Source organism: Paramormyrops kingsleyae, chromosome 9 (assembly GCF_048594095.1).
Source record: "Paramormyrops kingsleyae isolate MSU_618 chromosome 9, PKINGS_0.4, whole genome shotgun sequence".
Lineage (NCBI taxonomy): Eukaryota > Metazoa > Chordata > Actinopteri > Osteoglossiformes > Mormyridae > Paramormyrops > Paramormyrops kingsleyae.
In genome coordinates this window covers 5,819,716-5,836,840 of record NC_132805.1, presented here as the reverse complement: position 1 = coordinate 5,836,840, position 17,125 = coordinate 5,819,716, and the positions used below count along the sequence as shown (strand labels likewise).

The following is a 17,125-nucleotide window of genomic DNA, read 5'->3' as shown; positions in this document are numbered from 1 at the left end:
AGTGATGCACCCTTTTTTAATCAGTTCCCAATAATTAATACATTCTCTCAAACTGACGCGCAGACAACCCACAAAAATGTAGCCCATGCTTTTGTCGCAGAGGACAAATTTTCTTGTCGAAACCGAAGGTGCGTTAAAGTGAGTTTGTTTTCCATTAATGCTGTAATTTCGCACCGTTGTCAAAGTCCGTTTTATAGCAAGAACTGGTCGAGAATTCCTTTCCTTTTTGGTCCGTACCGCAAACATACATATTCGTATGGTTATAAACCAGATCGGTGTGTTTTCCCCCATATTTTCCATTTAAAAGTAAATGTGTTCCCTGTGAGCTCCCTCGCTCGAAGGATCACTTCCACTCGGAGGGAGAGGGCAGCATTCCTGGGAGGCGTGCGGCGCGAGAGCCAGTGCTCCCTGTTGTCTCTTGAACCCGGGTCAGAGCGCCACTTCAGAGTCTGCAAAGCTACTTGTCAGCCACATTTGGGATTTGAAATCCGCAGTCACGACGGCACTTTCTTCTTCCTTTAGCATCAGAAGAGCAGGATACTCCTGGCAGACTTGCGCGCACCGCTTCTTGGAACATGGGTGCTGTGCGAATACTGACTCTCTTATTTACACTCTCCGCGTTGGTATATACCGGCTTTTCCGAATCGTCCAATTTTCAGGAGATGCAAGGTAATATGAAATACATCAATTGTGATCTAAGCATTTTAACATATGATTTCTATTGTCCTGTCCGAATAGCCTAAATGTTTGATGCAAAAATATACTTTTTTTTTCAAATTGTATTTAATTAAGCACGTTTGGATTTCAAAAAATGGTAGTTTAGTAAACGGTACATTATCTACAAGCTACGGTAAATAATAAGCTCCGTATGTTATGGAACTGAAGATTATGAGCTGAGGAAAGCGTCTTTCTAAAGGATGCCCACTCTTGCGTCTGGACGTGCTGTTGTAAAACTACAAAGCTAAGCATTGTGCACGGAGTTAAGAATTAACTTCTGCGACAATGCAGGTCGGCTGCTGGAAGGGGATGCGCCTTTGTAGCTCGCCTTTGTCATGCGCTGCACGGGCCAGGGATCTTTTCCTATCAGCTCGGCTGTATTGACATCTGAATAACGCTTAAAGTGCGAATGAAGTGGAACTAAGGGTTTACACAAGATACACAGGATCGCAAGTTTGAGCATCCTCAAAGACGAGCTTAATTTGACAATTTAACACTTCATAAAAGAATCATAATACCTTATCCTTTACAAAACAAACACTAACGTAACAATTATTTGAATTGGATGGTGCAATCAAATGAATCATGAATGGTCATAGAGATGGATGATTGATAGAATTTTATTGAGCCCAAGAGGATGCTGATATCTAAAGGGTGGAGCATCCCTTTATCGACTTTTCCGAGTGATGTGTGATAATATTTAAGCCGTGGATTTTTGCCCGCAGCCTCAGCGTCATTTACATGCGTACAACAGACCGGAGGTGCAGTTTTACAGCCGCGAAGGGCCCATAGCAGAGCATGAGTGATTCCATCTGGTAATGTGTCTAAACTCTCTAAACGCGCATTCAGGGGCCGGAGGCACGAGCCTGATCTGATGTTCTCCGAGCGCAGTAACATTCAACGAGCAGATCTGTCGCTGCTGGCGGGTGCGGGCTGATGGATGTGCGTTATTGATACCCCGCTTAAGAGTATGACGGATATTTTTGTGTTATTCATGAATTAATAAGGATCACTTTATTCCATTTTACTTTAACGGGATTTTGAGATGTCGCAGCCTTTAACGTTATTCAACAAGCATCCCCAATGTGACTTTTGTGTATCAGGCTAAGGAGAGAAGTATTTTGCCCCCAGTTCTTTCAGTTTGTCTTATGTACCATTAATCTGAATGACTATTCGCAGGCTGTGGATGAATCAGTTACTCAAGGCCCTTGGCCTGACTTCCACCAGAACCCAGTACGTCACTTCACTGACTTTTTCCTTCTCATTTTCCGCTTGCATCGCCATGGTAGCATCCAGCAATTACACCCCAAAAGTGTATGGTGTGCAAAATGACAGTGTTTCCCAATCCGGTCCTTAGAGACCCACAGTCGGCCCATGTTTTTGCTCCCTCCCAGCTCCCTGCCAGACCGTCCACATTTTTGCTCCCGAGAACGTGGACTGTCTGTGTGTCCCCGAGGACCAGGGGAATTCTGCCGTAGGAGAGGAAAACGCAGGTCCGTTGGAATGTCACAGAGTGCTCTGGGACTCCCCTGTCTGGTTGTTCTTACTTACGGGGAACTTTTTAATCTCCAGCTTCTGTCTGGGTGACTTACTGCCAGCACCAGTGTGGGAGTTCGGGACTTATGAATGAGCAGCGATGTGGGAGCGGATGCTAATGTTCCAGTGGAGGCGGGGCTTAAACGTGGAGGCGGGGCTTAAAATGAAGAGTAACACATGGATGAGGAAGGGAACTGGCGGGAAAGAGCCCGCATGACTTTGATGAAGGATGGCAGGTAGCTGCTTTTTAATGAGTTAAAAGCAAAATGAATCCAGTCGTTTGAGAAGGTGATTCAGTCACTTGGTGGTCAGTGCTTGTTAGGGTGTCGGAAACGAAGTCCCCTGAAGGGAGGCTAGTTATTTACAGTTTACAGCTGATTATGTCTTCAGAAACAACTAGTAAAAACTTTAAGTAAAAGGTGAGTCTTTTCTCTAAAGACTCAAGCAGTTTCAGTCTAAGTGAATCTTCTTCTTGTTGTTTCCTGTCAGAAAATGGTGCAATATTACCAGTCCAGCTGTATGAATGGTATTAATCAATACTGCAGTTAAACTGCAGCTAGTGTTCATCCACGTACAACAAACTGGCAGAGCAACACAGCTACAAAAGGTAGTAATGAATAAAATTTTGGGCTAGTATTTGATGTTCTAAAAAAAGTTTGATAATGTCGGTTGATAGTTTTAGAATTCAGTCTATGATCGTGTAATTATACATGTATGTGCTACCGTCAGTTGGTCAGAGCAGCCCTGTATTTTAGGAGCTCTTTTCTTTTCTTTTCTTTTTTAAGTGTGATTCTCCTTCTGTACATTTTTTATAAGTGCCTGAGAGTGTGCTGAATAGCTCAGCTTCATTTGCACACAGGGACCTAATTTACGTGATGGAAACCGTTCTGTTCATGTGAAAGTATGTGGAAGGATATTATGGAAAGAAAACTTATGGCTTAGGTTTATTGCGCATGCAAAAACAACACAGTAGGAAAACAGCGTAATTGCCTGCCGGTGCATTTTTTTTTCTTTCCTTGTCCAGTCAAGTGTGGCGGTTTGGGACACGGGGAGAAGGTAAGTAAACAAAAACACAAAGGCTGCCTCTCATAGCCTAAGGCAAAGTGTCTGGAATTTTTTAAACATTGCACCATGCAATTAATGCGCAAATCATTTTTGTGTGTGGAACTGCAACCTCCAACTTAAGAAGCAGTATTTGACAGTATAAACAGTCATCAACAATATTAAACTTTTAATTATCCTGAAATGGGCTCCTTTAACCAATATAGATCATAGTGAGTGATAATGATTGGTATAAATATTGAGTTATTTTTACTAAGGAAATCTTAGGTTCGTAGGACTCTTTCCCTCCATTGTTGTGATTGACATTCTATGTTCATCGTGAATGTTGTCCTTCTCCATTGCAATTACATTTGTTTAGCAGATGCTTTTGTCTTAAGTAATGTACAACCGAGACATCTGGGTCAGTCAGTCCCTGGGGCGACGGGGGTCCTGCTCTAGGGCCCAAAAGTGAAATTAGTCTGCCAACCAGGGCTTTGAACTGACGACCTTCCGATGACGGGCACAGAATTATGAGACACTGAGCCACACACCTTCCTGGAGCACCCCGTGCCAATGTTGTTCTCGCTCCTGCCTTGTCTACCTTTGGCATCCGCCCCCCCCCCCCACCCCCGGCTCTCATCCTCGCTCCCTCACCCCCCACATCCTTGCTCTGTCTTGTTGCCCAGTGATCGACGTGCTGACGCTGCAGGATGCCAAGCAGATCACAGCGGCGGTGGGGAAGGTGACCACGGCCCTCGGTACCGTCAGCGACATGTACGTCGCCTCCACCTTCCGCCTGCCGCCGAAGCTGGGGGGCGTCCTGCTGGGCCTCTACAACAAGCAGGACAACAAGAAGTACCTGGAGGTAGCCATCATGGGGAAGATCAACAAAGGTGCGGAACTCGGGACTGGCGCTGTGTTCGGGGGGGGATCTTCTCAGTTATTTCATATCCATCCTCAAATGTTTGTCCTGTGCAGGGTCACTGTAAACCTGGAACCTTTTCTGGGAAACACAGGGCACAAACCAGGGCCCGCACTGGATGGGATGCCAGGCTATTACAGGGAATTCACTCATGCACTTGGAATCAGATTCAGACTCTTTACGATCATGCAGCCAAGGCCAGAAGAAATTTTGTTTTGCACAGCTTGTTACTGATGGAGACACCATGAGAATAGACAGCTAACAATTATGGCAGGAGATAAACACCCAGAACTAACAAAGCAAGAACCTAATAAAGAGAATATTCAATGACCGGAACATTCAGGAAACACGCTGTAGATGTGTTGACCTTCACCCCCATTCCCTGGAGGCTTCTCTCCTGTTTTCTCTCCCTCCTCACACCCTCCCTTCTTCATCTTCCATCTTTCAATTGCCCCTTGTCTTCCAGTTCTCGTGCGTTACGTGCGGGAGGACGGGAAACTCCATACTGTCAACCTCCAGAACGCCAACCTGGCAGACGGACGGACCCAGTCCGTCATACTGCGCGTAGCAGGACTCCGCAGGGACAACCTCCAATTAGAGTTATACATCAACTGCCGATTGGCCGATTCCAGCCAGGGTCTACCCCCCTTGGTGCAGTTGCCGGCTGACCCAGAGCTTGTGGATATTCGTAATGGGCACAAGGCATATGCTAGGCTGCAGGTGATGTACACTAAGTTCTCTTGAATTTACTTTGTGTATCCATTTTTAATAGATAAATATTGTGGTTCAAAGTATCTGCTCATGGGAGTTTTACTTACACAAAAAAAAATGTTCTGAGGAGAGCAGGAAAAATGATTGGTTCAGAGATAACCAATCGGATTGCAGAGAAGGTGAGCCCAAGCAACTACAGGAGGCGGGTCTTGGTTCCACCATCTCTAGTTGCTTGAACCTACCTTCTCTACAATCTAATTGGTTAGATTCATTTTTCCTTCTGACATTTTTATATAAGTTAAACTTACACGAGCAAAGTATCCTTGTGCTTAAGTGTCATAAAGTGTTACATTCTCATTATTTCTTCAGAACTAGCCAGTTTTGTAAGGAAAATACACTGCACTCTCCTTTGCTTAAATTGTACTGGATTTACAACAGGATTGCAAATTATCAGTCTATTTGTCAAACCATTAATCTGTTTTTCATCAGACGTAACTCTGTGACATTTCAGGGTGCCGTAGAGTCTCTGAAATTGGCTGTGGGGGGGTCTGTAGCCAAAGCTGGCGTTCTGACTGACTGCCCCTTCCAGGGTGATTCCTCCTCTTTGCACAACACAGGTAATCAGCCATTTTTATATATACGGTCTTTAATGTCACTATTGTCAAAATTTACTCGTCACGTAAATTCGGGTCAACCATATAGTGTACAAAGCTCTTTATTGGCATTGATTAAGAGGGATTTAGTAGGCCAAGCTGAATAAAGTTTTATGTGGTGTGTAATCACTCTCTTCCTGTTAAGCCAGTAACAAGCAAACTTAGCCAGTTTTGTAAACATAGCGTGGTAGCCAAAATTACACAACGTTAAGTTTATATATTGATATATGATGAACATGAAAGAGGAGAGGCATACTTTGTTCAGATAGGGACATTTTCTGCGGTCAGTAAATAATACTTTACAAGTCGCGATTATCTCGGGGCTTATAGATCGTTATTTGTACTCTCCAACACCCCCATCTTGTGGCGACGTAGTAGTATAGCACGTATGTATATCTACTGAACAGAGACGTACCTCGGTGTCGCCCTAGCGAATTGTCGTTGTTGTGGTCAAAGCTGGGAAAAACTTGGGTTAACGGTAAAGCATTTAATAATCTACTATTTCAGTTATAATATTAGATTATGATTCATAATTACATATTCAGTTACTCATTGCGTGGCTGTAATTTTTCAGCTCCCCAAAAATACGTATTTTATTTAATTTTTTACTGATTTGGTTTGCTGTTGTTTTACACTACACTACAAAACTTCTAAAGATTTTCCTTTAGAATTCCTAATTATATGATTTTTATATGCTATCATTTTTATTACATGTTAATGGTTTCGTCTGATTACATGCAGTGCTCACAGAAAGTCTTGGGACATTTGTTTAATTCAGTAAAAATATTGCAAATTTATTGGCTTTAAAACAAAAACCATTACTACATTCTTTTTACAAATATATATTTCGCATTAGAAACAACTACTAGTTTTAAGTCAAGCATTCATTTCAAGTAGTAATAAATTGAAACCCAAATTATAGTTCTGAAAGAGCTATTCTGAGTTTAAAAAGTTGAGTGCTTTTTAATTAGTAACATCTCTGCAATACCATAAAACACCAAACATTTGTGTTTAGTATCCTTTTGGGAACCAGTGACTATAACTGCATAGTTTAATAGCAAAATGGCAAGACAGAGCTTAATGAGTCAGTCAAAAAATTTAAATTCAATAAAAAAGAAAATGTTTGTACTGAAGATATGTGTAAATACGTTAAACGTTACTTGTCAATGGACTTTTGTTATAAAACCAATACATTTGCAACATTCTGACATAATTAAGCAAATGTCCCAAGACTTTCTGTGAGCGCTGCGTATAACGTCAAACTAACCATTAATATGATGTTATTTATGTCGTGTATAGAAGTCATGTATGTGCCTCAATCCTATTTCAGTGACAGGAGAAGTGAACTCTGTTCTTGGTGAGTAGCTACCTTATAAGTCCCCTGCTTATCAAAAATGTAACATTGCCCTCTTTTTCCAACACTGTGTTTTCTGTGTACAAATCAATTGTGTGATATGTCACTTGGCCGTCCTGTCAGGTGACCACACAAAGGCTCTGATTGGGCAGCTAATTATCTTCAACCAGATTCTGGGGGAGTTACGGCAGGACATTAGAGAACAGGTAAAGGACTGGGAGATGGGAAACAGAGAGTGACATTGTGGAATGCCCTGAGGAACACGAGTATGGTAGATGATTTTTGACCATCTGAGAGAGGTTTTTGCTGGGTGTGTGTTTGTTCTTCTTGCCATGTTTGTATGTCTGTGTGTGTTTGTATGGCTGTGTGTGTGTGTCCATACATACACCTGTGTGACCCTCCTTGACCTTCATGCTTCTGTGTAGGTGAAGGAGATGGCTTTGATCAGGAACACCATACTGGAGTGTCAAGTGTGCGGTGAGCAGTTTCTTGACACGTCTTTGACGTCCATTGCATGCGCCTTCTCTAGTCAACATAGCTGTATGTAACACAACGCCCTTGGCAGAAGTAAGGCGGGGTGGGCTTGTGCGGAGAGTGAAATCTGGGTCATCCTCAGGCTTCCATGACCCCCGATCCCGCTGCTCACCCAACCCGTGTTACAAAGGCGTGTCCTGCATGGAGTCCGCGCAGTTCCCAGGGTACCGCTGTGGGCCCTGCCCCGAGGGCATGACCGGCAATGGAACTCACTGCCAGGATATTGATGAGGTACCATCTTCACCTGTATAAAGTCCCTTAGGTCAAGCTCCTTCTGTTCAGTCAGCTGCAGTTCATCTGGGTGGGCGTATTTGCATGCGGCCACTATGACTGATGTGCAGCTGTGGCCCGAGCACCAGACCAGCTCGTGTGAAAAAGCTGTTGTCCCTCCCACAGTGTGCTCTTGCACAGCCGTGTTTTCTGCCCTTGGGGTGCGTCAACACAGCCAAAGGCTTCTCCTGTGAGCCCTGCCCCCCCGGGTTTGCGGGACCACCTCTGAGCGGAGTAGGCGTGGAGTACGCCAAAAGTAAAAAGCAAGTAAGGAGCACGAGTGCAGGCTCTCACACACACTCCAGAGATCCTTCTGTAACATGTCTGTTTAACCACATTCATGCTGGCTTAGTTACAGACATACATGCTCACCTGTAGTATAGATGAGCATCTCGACATTGGCTGCACATATTATCACATGACTGTTGTTCGCAAGGTGTAACGCAGACTTTTAAACCATGAAAAGCAGGTGAATCTGTGACTTTGTGCCTTCGGATTGCTGTAGGAGTGCAGAGACATCGATGAGTGTGTTGAGGTGGACAACGCTTGTGCCCCCAACTCTGTGTGCACCAACACAGTGGTGAGTTCTTGCGACACTGTTTGATAAATCAAAGGTGGCTCAAATTTCTACCTTCTGTTTTTGTATCCTTTAGTTTCTAAAAATATGGGGTGGAACTGCAGGATCGTGGGAGTTTTACTTGCACAAAAATGTTCTGAGGGCAGAACAAAAAATGATTGGTTATAACCAATCGGATTGTAGAGGAGGTGGGTGTAAGCAGCTAGAGGAGGCGGGACCAAGACATCTGATTGGTTGATCCTGCCTAGTTGCTTGGACCCACCTCCTCTACAATCTGACTGGTTATCTCTTCAAACCAATCATTCTTTGCTCTGCCCTTACACATTATTGCGTAAGTAGAACTCCCACCAGCAATCTGCAGTGTCAGAAATAAATGGTGTGATTAGAGAGGGTAACTGCGGAGTGTCAGAAGCTTTGCTTGTTGCCTTCCTCTTACTCTGTCTGTCTCCCTGTATTCCTGTTCACACCCAAGGGCTCCTTCAAGTGCGGGCACTGCAGAGCGGGCTTTGTGGGGAACCAGACGGCCGGCTGCCTCCCTCGGAGGTCTTGTGCCACGTTGAGCTTCAACCCCTGTGATGTCAATGCGCACTGCATCATTGAGAGGAATGGGGATGTGTTCTGTGCGGTGAGTGGGGGGTGCGCTGGTATGCTATTTAAATCGAGCCAGTGATGAGCCTTCGAGTGGGGGAGGGGCTAGCATTAGCGTGTACCACATGACACGGCCCTGTGTGTGTGGCGTGGTGGGACACTTACGGCCACGTGGTTAGCTACATGCTGGTAATGAACGCAAGTTTTTCCTCCCTCATCCAGTGCAATGTGGGCTGGGCTGGGAATGGCAACACCTGTGGCCCAGACATCGACATCGACGGCTACCCGGATGAGAATCTGCCCTGCATAGACAACGACAAGCACTGCAAAGCGGTGTGTCAAGCCCTCGTTCCCTCACACCTACCTGCTCGATGCACACTCTGGAGGCCCATAGTGGTGTGTGGTGGGTCTCTTGACACAGTCATGAGGAAGTTCGTTACTCTTTTAACATTCCTCGTGTTCCCCTAACAGGACAACTGTGTTTACACACCCAACTCTGGGCAGGAGGATGCAGACAATGACGGTATTGGGGACCAGTGTGACGACGATGCCGATGGGGATGGAATCAAGAACGTGGAGGTGTCTGTGTCCGTCCTGACCCAGAGTTTTGTTGTATATGTACCCCGGCAATAAAGAGATTTTTATCTTTATTTTATCTTTATTCTGTCCTATCGTTAATTCATAGAACTGTATAATGCAAAAATCAAGTGAACACAACAACTCCTTCTTTAACGACTACCTTCGTTAGTGTCCATCCGCGAATACGATGGGAATAAAAATATAATTTTCCAACAAATCCACGACCAAATTTTGTACACCTAACAACAATGCACGCCAGAGAGAGATCTTTCAAGCAGAATGTACAAAATGTTTTTAAAATGTATGGAGGGCTGAAGTAAAGTCGTAGGCACGGTCGCTCTCACGCCTAGGCTACCGTGATTTTCCCTCAGCAACCATTTTGCTTAACGCCCTGGCTGTTGGAATGGAACTTAGCCACTAAACGAGGACTGGTTGTAGCGTGATGTGCACATCTTGTCTGGTTTTCGTTAGTGTCAGTACCTGCTTATCTCTGTCTTTACAGGACAACTGCCGGCTTGTGGCCAACAAAGACCAGCAGAACACTGACACGGACTCTTTTGGTGACGCCTGCGATAATTGCCCCAATGTTCCCAATATCGACCAGAAAGACACGGACAACAATGGCGAGGGTGACGCATGTGACAATGACATCGATGGAGATGGTAAGAGTCTCCTGCTCTGTCGCTTCCCCTTTAAACCCCCCCCCCCCCCACACACCCTTCAAGGAATCTCCACCCCTCTCTGCCCCTCTCTGTCAGGCATCCCCAACGTGCTGGACAACTGCCCCAAGGTCCCCAACCCTATGCAGACAGATCGGGATGGCGATGGGGTCGGCGATGCCTGTGACAGCTGCCCCGAAATCAGTAACCCCATGCAGGTCAGGGGGGAGTGGCTGGGGGGGGGGGGGGCGCTGTGAACACTGCTGGTGAGAACAGACAGTGTGGTGTGCAGATACTGTAGACTCTTAAATCCATGAAGATGGATTCCCATTTGCATTGCCTAAATATGGCTATTTACCAAAGGTATGAACCAGTTATTAACTTATATTAGGGACTGCAGTACTGTATATAGATCAGTTTTTTTAGATCAATCATTCACGGTCATTAAATGTATTATACCTCTCACTGTAATGCATTATACCTCTCACTGTAATGCATTATACCTCTCACTGTAATGCATCATACCTCTCACTGTAATGTATTATACCTCTCACTGTAATGCATCATACCTCTCACTGTAATGTATTATACCTCTCACTGTAATGCATCATACCTCTCACTGTAATGCATCATACCTCTCACTGTAATGTATTATACCTCTCACTGTAATGCATCATACCTCTCACTGTAATGCATCATAGCTCTCACTGTAATGTATTATAGTGTTATACCTCTCACTGTAATGTATTATACCTCTCACTGTAATGCATTATACCTCTCACTGTAATGCATCATACCTCTCACTGTAATGTATTATACCTCTCACTGTAATGCATCATACCTCTCACTGTAATGCATCATAGCTCTCACTGTAATGTATTATAGTGTTATACCTCTCACTGTAATGTATTATACCTCTCACTGTAATGTATTACACCTCTCACTGTAATGCATCATACCTCTCACTGTAATGTATTATATTATTATACCTCTCACTGTAATGCATTATACCCCTCACTGTAATGCATCATACCTCTCACTGTAATGTATTACACCTCTCACTGTAATGCATTATACCTCTCACTGTAATGCATCACACATCTCATTGTAATGCATCATACCTCTCATTGTAATGCATCACACACATTTATTTCCTGAAAGGGGGCCTTTCTCAGCCTCTACAGATATATAGTGCAGAACTAGAGCACAGATTAATGTTAGGAAGTAACTAAACAGCAGTATAACATGACAAATCACATTTGATCTAACAACGGAATACGACTCAGCATTATTCAGTAACATTACAACTAACAATGAAGTGAAAGAAAGATGGGATGAGTTTCTCATGACAGGAATTTAAGGGCCCTGTTTTGAACATTGTCTGGCGCCTCTCTCTCCTCAGACAGATATAGACAATGACTTGGTGGGAGACGTCTGTGACACCAACCAAGACAAGTAAGTCTGTGTGCCACATGGCAGCACACCTGTTCCATTTGTCCAAGCTGACTCTCACACACACACACACACACACACACACACATGTAGGGTAAACATATCCTTATGGGGACCGCTCATTCATTTCAATGGGAAAAATGCTAACGCTAACTATGACAACCTTAACCCCTACCCAGCCCTAACCTTAATCATAAGTAACCGAACAGAATACAAGTCTATTGCCATTTTTAGTTTCTTGATTGCAGTCATTGAAAACATGCCCCCTACAATGTCAAAATAACAGGTTTTTATTACATAGTGTATATTTGGTCCTCACAATGTAATGTATACTTGGACCACACACACACACACACACACACAGCTCATTCACTCATTCACACACACACTCTGCTTCTCAACAGATGGTCGACTGGACTGCTCACAGGTTCTCTTACACAAAACTGAATGCTTTATGGCCCTTGAATTTTTATTGAACTCAGTGGAGGTGTGTGGCTTTCGGTATTTTCCTTAAATAGAGACACATACACTCTGTCCCAGGTCACTGTACAAACAGATCAAGTTAAGACTAAACCATAATGTGGTGCAGAGCCTTGACACCTGTTTGATACCTGTTGCCATGGCTACGTGAGAATGTGGTCACATGACAGTAGTCGTGTTGTGACTGGCTTGTTTCTACCCATAAAGAGACGGGGATGGTCACCAAGACTCGCGAGATAACTGTCCAGACATCCCCAACGGGTCACAGCTTGACTCTGACAATGATGGCATCGGTGACGATTGTGACGACGATGATGACAATGATGGGATCCCGGACTTTGAAGGTCCTGGACCGGACAATTGCCGGCTTATTCCCAATCCCAATCAGAAGGATTCGGATGGTAAACCTTCATTTGCATATTAATCTGTAGGCGTATGAAATGGCTGGTTATGCTTCTTTCAGACAGATTTACATTATGTTTTATTGCATTTTGAACCAAAAGCAGCAAAACACCTTCATGACGTTCTGTAAAGTATTATATTATATTGTATTAATCGAATATAGAATATTGTACTGGCCAAAGCAAGCCAATAAACAAGTAATAAACTATTAATAAACTGTATGCTAAACACTGTTTGGCCAGGTTGTTGTTAAAGACGTGACTATATTGTAGATATTATATGAATAGTTCAGTTAATATTGTACATGTACAGTCTGGATGTTTACTGTTCATCTCACCAGGTAATGGGGTTGGAGATGTATGTGAGAATGACTTTGACAACGACACCGTGATGGATCTCGTCGACGTGTGCCCGGAGAGTGCGGAGGTCACGCTGACCGACTTCAGAGCTTATCAGACGGTCATCCTGGACCCTGAAGGAGACGTCCAGATCGACCCCAACTGGGTGGTGCTCAATCAGGTGAGAGGTCACCACTTCCTGTTCTGTACCTCAAATTCTTTTGCTTTTAAAAAAGGGCGAAGCAGATGAATTAGAATGTCTGTTACTGATTGTCCACTCTTGGTTCTAGGGTATGGAGATCGTACAGACCATGAACAGTGACCCTGGTTTGGCTGTGGGTACGTCTGTGCTAACTTCTCTAACCCTACATCATCTTTTGGTCCTTGTCACCTTCATCTGTACTGGTTCTCCAATCACCGAGGCCCCTGGTTAATCTCTGCTTCTTCCCTCTGCCCAGGCTACACGGCCTTCAATGGAGTAGACTTCGAGGGCACCTTCCACATCAACACGGTGACGGACGACGACTACGCCGGCTTCATCTTTGGCTACCAGGACTCCTCCAGCTTCTACGTGGTCATGTGGAAGCAGACGGAGCAGGTCTACTGGCAGTCGGTGCCCTTCAAGGCAACAGCCGAGCCGGGACTGCAGCTCAAGGTGGCCACCTGTTAGCCAGTGTCTGTTGTCATAATACCTGTACCTGTGTTACCTGTGTTATGCCCATAATCAATGATGACTCTAAGTAAAGCACTACTCTTCTGCAAAGTATGAGAGCAGTCACTCAATTTAGAATTAACAGAATTCTCAGAAACATCCATGAAACTTGATATTGAGATATCTAGGTCTCCAGTATAGACAGCTCAAACCCTGTCACTAATGTTATTATTGCTGTTCAGTGGGCCCATTCAGTTTTACCCTGAATTGTCAGTTTTTTTGGCTATCTTAGCTGTCATTTTGTCCCTGTACACCTGCTGTCCACATGTGAAACTGATATGTATGGCCAGCTGTACACCTGCTCTTAATTTAAATTGGACACAGATGGCTTCTGAGTGAACGTGTGACAGCAGGTCACTCCGACAGCTGTTTGGTGATGTTTACGACTATCTTGACCCAGGCGGTGAAGTCGCGGACCGGCCCAGGGGAGTTCCTGCGCAATGCCCTGTGGAACACAGGGGACACGTCGGGCGAGGTCAAGCTGCTGTGGAAGGACCCCCGAAACGTGGGGTGGAAGGACAAGACTTCATACCGCTGGCATCTCAGTCACCGGCCCCAGGTGGGGTACATCCGGTAAGCCCAACCCCCATCCGATAAGCCCAACCCCCATCCGATAAGCCCAACCCCCATCCGATAAGCCCAACCCCCATCCGGTAAGCCCAACCCCCATCCGATAAGCCCAACCCCCACCCGATAAGCCCAACCCCCATCCGATAAGCCCAACCCCCATCCGGTAAGCCCAACCCCCATCCGGTAAGCCCAACCCCCATCCGATAAGCCCAACCCCCATCCGATAAGCCCAACCTCCATCCGGTAAGCCCAACCCCCATCCGATAAGCCCAACCCCCATCCGGTAAGCCCAACCCCCATCCGATAAGACCAACCTCCATCCGGTAAGCCCAACCCCCATCCGATAAGCCCAACCCCCATCCGGTAAGCCCAACCCTCATTGCCATCCAGATATTGGAAGCGTTCTCCTCCATTCAGTTGGAACTCTTCAATTTTAAAAAATAAGATCATATTGAAAATAAGTTTTGTATAAATGCGTTACTTCATTCTGGACAAAAAAAAACACAAGAATGCCTTTTCACGCTTTGTTATGTTCGTGTTCCTTTATTTCAAGGTTGCCTGGATAACTGGGGCCTTGCTTCTTCACAGGGAACAATGTGAACTCACTGTAGGTTGCACTGCAGACTTGCCTGTTGCGGCAGCAGTAACTGTTTGTGGGGAAATGGAAAAGTGTAACTGCAGTGTGAAGCACGCTATGATTCTTATTGACATTGCTAGCCTAAGTTTTGCTAAATTCAGGGTCTGAAAAATTGATGCAATCGAGGACATTGGGTGGCAAAACAGGATAATTATGTGCAGGAACTGCTCCCAAAATTTAATATAATTAATTAATTTATTTATTTTCTTTTGGGGGGGGGGGATTAAACCTCTGTGACTTTACAGACGCCTGGCCCCCAGATCACCTATTGTCCTTGTTGCTATGTCGACCAAATCCTTGGCAGGAATTTTCTGGGCACCCGTTCATATGCAGATCCAGAGGAAACTACTGCAGAGTGGGGGGTCTGAGAGGGAGAGGAAAACGAAGAGGGGGGAGATCAAGAGCAGGGAAGATGGTGAAGGAGCATCTGGAAGCAAGAGAAACAGGCAATAAGAAAAAACACGGGGAAAGTGAAGATGGACAGGAAAGGCAGCTGTAGGTCGAGATAAAGCCCTATGAGGGCATTCCTTATAAGAGGCTCAAATCTTAAGAAGTTTATCCATCCAAGACAGAGTATAAATAATTCCAGTAGAGATGGATGCTGGATGAAGAAAAACATAAGTCAATCACGAAAGAGACCGACATTATGGGGCTACGAGGCAGAACTAAAAGCATGGCTGCCCTTCAGATTTCAAAAACGGATTCTTTTTACTCGAACACGGTGAGCTGTCCCTTTTTCCCTGAGAGGAGCCTCTTCCACATTCTTCCCATTAGCATGTAGAGAAAGAGGGGGGGTCCCCACTGGGGCGAGCGGAGCTGTGAGCCAGGCCTTTGTCGAGGCAACGAGGCCCTTTGAGACGGCAACAGAAAGGCACCTGCTTTGTATTCTGCAAAGAGGGGTGAACAGCCGCAGCGGAGCTCCAGCGCGGCCGGTACCGCCCCCCTCCTAGCATTGCGTCATCGCGGGACGGTGTTTTCCGAGTGCGGCCCACATACTCCGAAGGTCTGCTATCCCCGGGCCCTCTCTTCCAAAGACAGCTAGTGGGAGTCACTATTCCCATAATGCCTTGCTGAATGTCAAGGCCTTGATTGGGTATCCATGTGTCCAGCCTGGCAAGTATGCACTGCATCTGATGGTCAACCATGAAAACTCCCGTTAGTGGCCGTGTAACGTCTTGAAGTCTGTTCTGCTGGTGCTACACAGGGTGAAGCTGTACGAGGGACCAGTACTGGTGGCGGACTCTGGTGTCGTCTTTGACACTTCCATGAGGGGAGGACGTCTGGGTGTGTTCTGCTTCTCACAGGAGAACGTCATCTGGTCTAACCTGCGCTATCGCTGCAACGGTACATGACGCACGTACACACAACCTCCCCCTGTCACTTGGCTTCCCCTGGACTTAACCTGTCAGCCCGTTAATCTCGATCTAACTAGAACTCCCAAACCTGTCTTTTTTCACCAGACACTCTGCCAGATGACTTCAATCACTACCGCCAACAAGTGCAGATGAACCTCATGGTGTGAGGAGCGTGAATCAGAAGACAAAGAGTGTTGACCCAGAGACCGCAGCACAACTTGTGTCTCTGCCAACTGCTGTGTGCGTTTGTGTGTGTGTGTGTTACTTGGGACGGAAACCAGACCCTTTGTAAGCAGACTCATCTGTTGTTCTGAATGGTAACAGCTGAATTAAATAGATAATTATGTATGTAACGTGTGCCCTGGGATGTAGGGGTGTCCTTAGCCTTGTTTTATAACAGAGACTCTAGGCTCACTGTACTGGGTGTGGTATGGAAAAGGACAGAATGACTGGAAAATTACAGGCATTTCCTCAGGCTGCGTGGCCACGATGTGAAGGTAGCACTGCGCACACCCGATTAGCAGAACATTTTTTGGATATTTGTCTGTTTCTGGGAGTCCAGGTGCGTGTGTGTGGCCAGCGCACACGCATAGCTCAGCGTGACCATACAGATAATGGGGTGCTGTCATTCTGACGCCACTAAAACAAAGTAACTTATTTGAGTTTTAACTCCCAGTCAGGTTGTCTCTTTCATCTCAGCTCTACCAATAAACAAACAGATAAATGCAAAGATATAAGCTAGCATGTTTCTGGAAATGAAGAGTATGGTTCCGGCTGATGGTTCTAAAATAACTTCAGGAATTGCTTTGTATAAATGTTGAGTAGTTAAAAATTACATAAAGAAGTGCTTTAAAATATTAAATATGCATTTATTTTGAAAGTCAAGATAAAACATACAAATACACATTGTCCAGTTGATCCCGTCTGTTGCTGTAGTTTGATATATTTTTATGAATTTTGGTGCACATGCATTCTGTATTTAAGCTTGTGAGTCATCAGCTAATAATCAAATATGAAATAAAGCCCCAATAACCAGTA

General features: G+C 45.1%; 1 protein-coding gene across 2 annotated transcripts; it reads left to right on the top strand.

Annotated features, from left to right (window-relative positions):
- The first annotated feature begins 338 nt into the window (after positions 1 to 338).
- Positions 339 to 17,125, top strand: thbs3a (thrombospondin 3a). Of its 2 annotated transcripts, XM_023801472.2 has the most exons (23): positions 339 to 669; positions 3,981 to 4,187; positions 4,683 to 4,936; positions 5,439 to 5,544; positions 6,911 to 6,937; positions 7,058 to 7,140; positions 7,360 to 7,411; positions 7,551 to 7,699; positions 7,865 to 8,005; positions 8,244 to 8,318; positions 8,788 to 8,940; positions 9,126 to 9,236; positions 9,375 to 9,482; positions 9,985 to 10,144; positions 10,241 to 10,359; positions 11,544 to 11,596; positions 12,281 to 12,474; positions 12,816 to 12,994; positions 13,104 to 13,152; positions 13,272 to 13,468; positions 13,926 to 14,098; positions 15,937 to 16,076; positions 16,193 to 17,125. In XM_023801472.2, the coding sequence occupies exons 1-23, from the start codon at positions 576 to 578 to the stop codon at positions 16,252 to 16,254; spliced, it is 2,886 nt and encodes a 961-aa protein (XP_023657240.2). In that variant the 5' UTR covers positions 339 to 575; the 3' UTR covers positions 16,255 to 17,125. The 2 variants fall into 2 exon arrangements, with proteins under 2 accessions (XP_023657240.2, XP_023657241.2); XM_023801473.2 differs by lacking the exon at positions 6,911 to 6,937.

What these genes read in the sequence shown, in the direction of transcription:
- thbs3a (XM_023801472.2), top strand. Translation starts at nt 576, where the DNA reads ATGGGTGCTGTGCGAATACTGACTCTCTTATTTACACTCTCCGCGTTG. An exon ending in CTCCTCTTTGCACAACACAG is followed by an intron (nt 5,545 to 6,910) that starts GTAATCAGCCAT and finishes ATCCTATTTCAG; the next exon opens with TGACAGGAGAAGTGAACTCT. An exon ending in ACTGGGTGGTGCTCAATCAG is followed by an intron (nt 12,995 to 13,103) that starts GTGAGAGGTCAC and finishes TCTTGGTTCTAG; the next exon opens with GGTATGGAGATCGTACAGAC.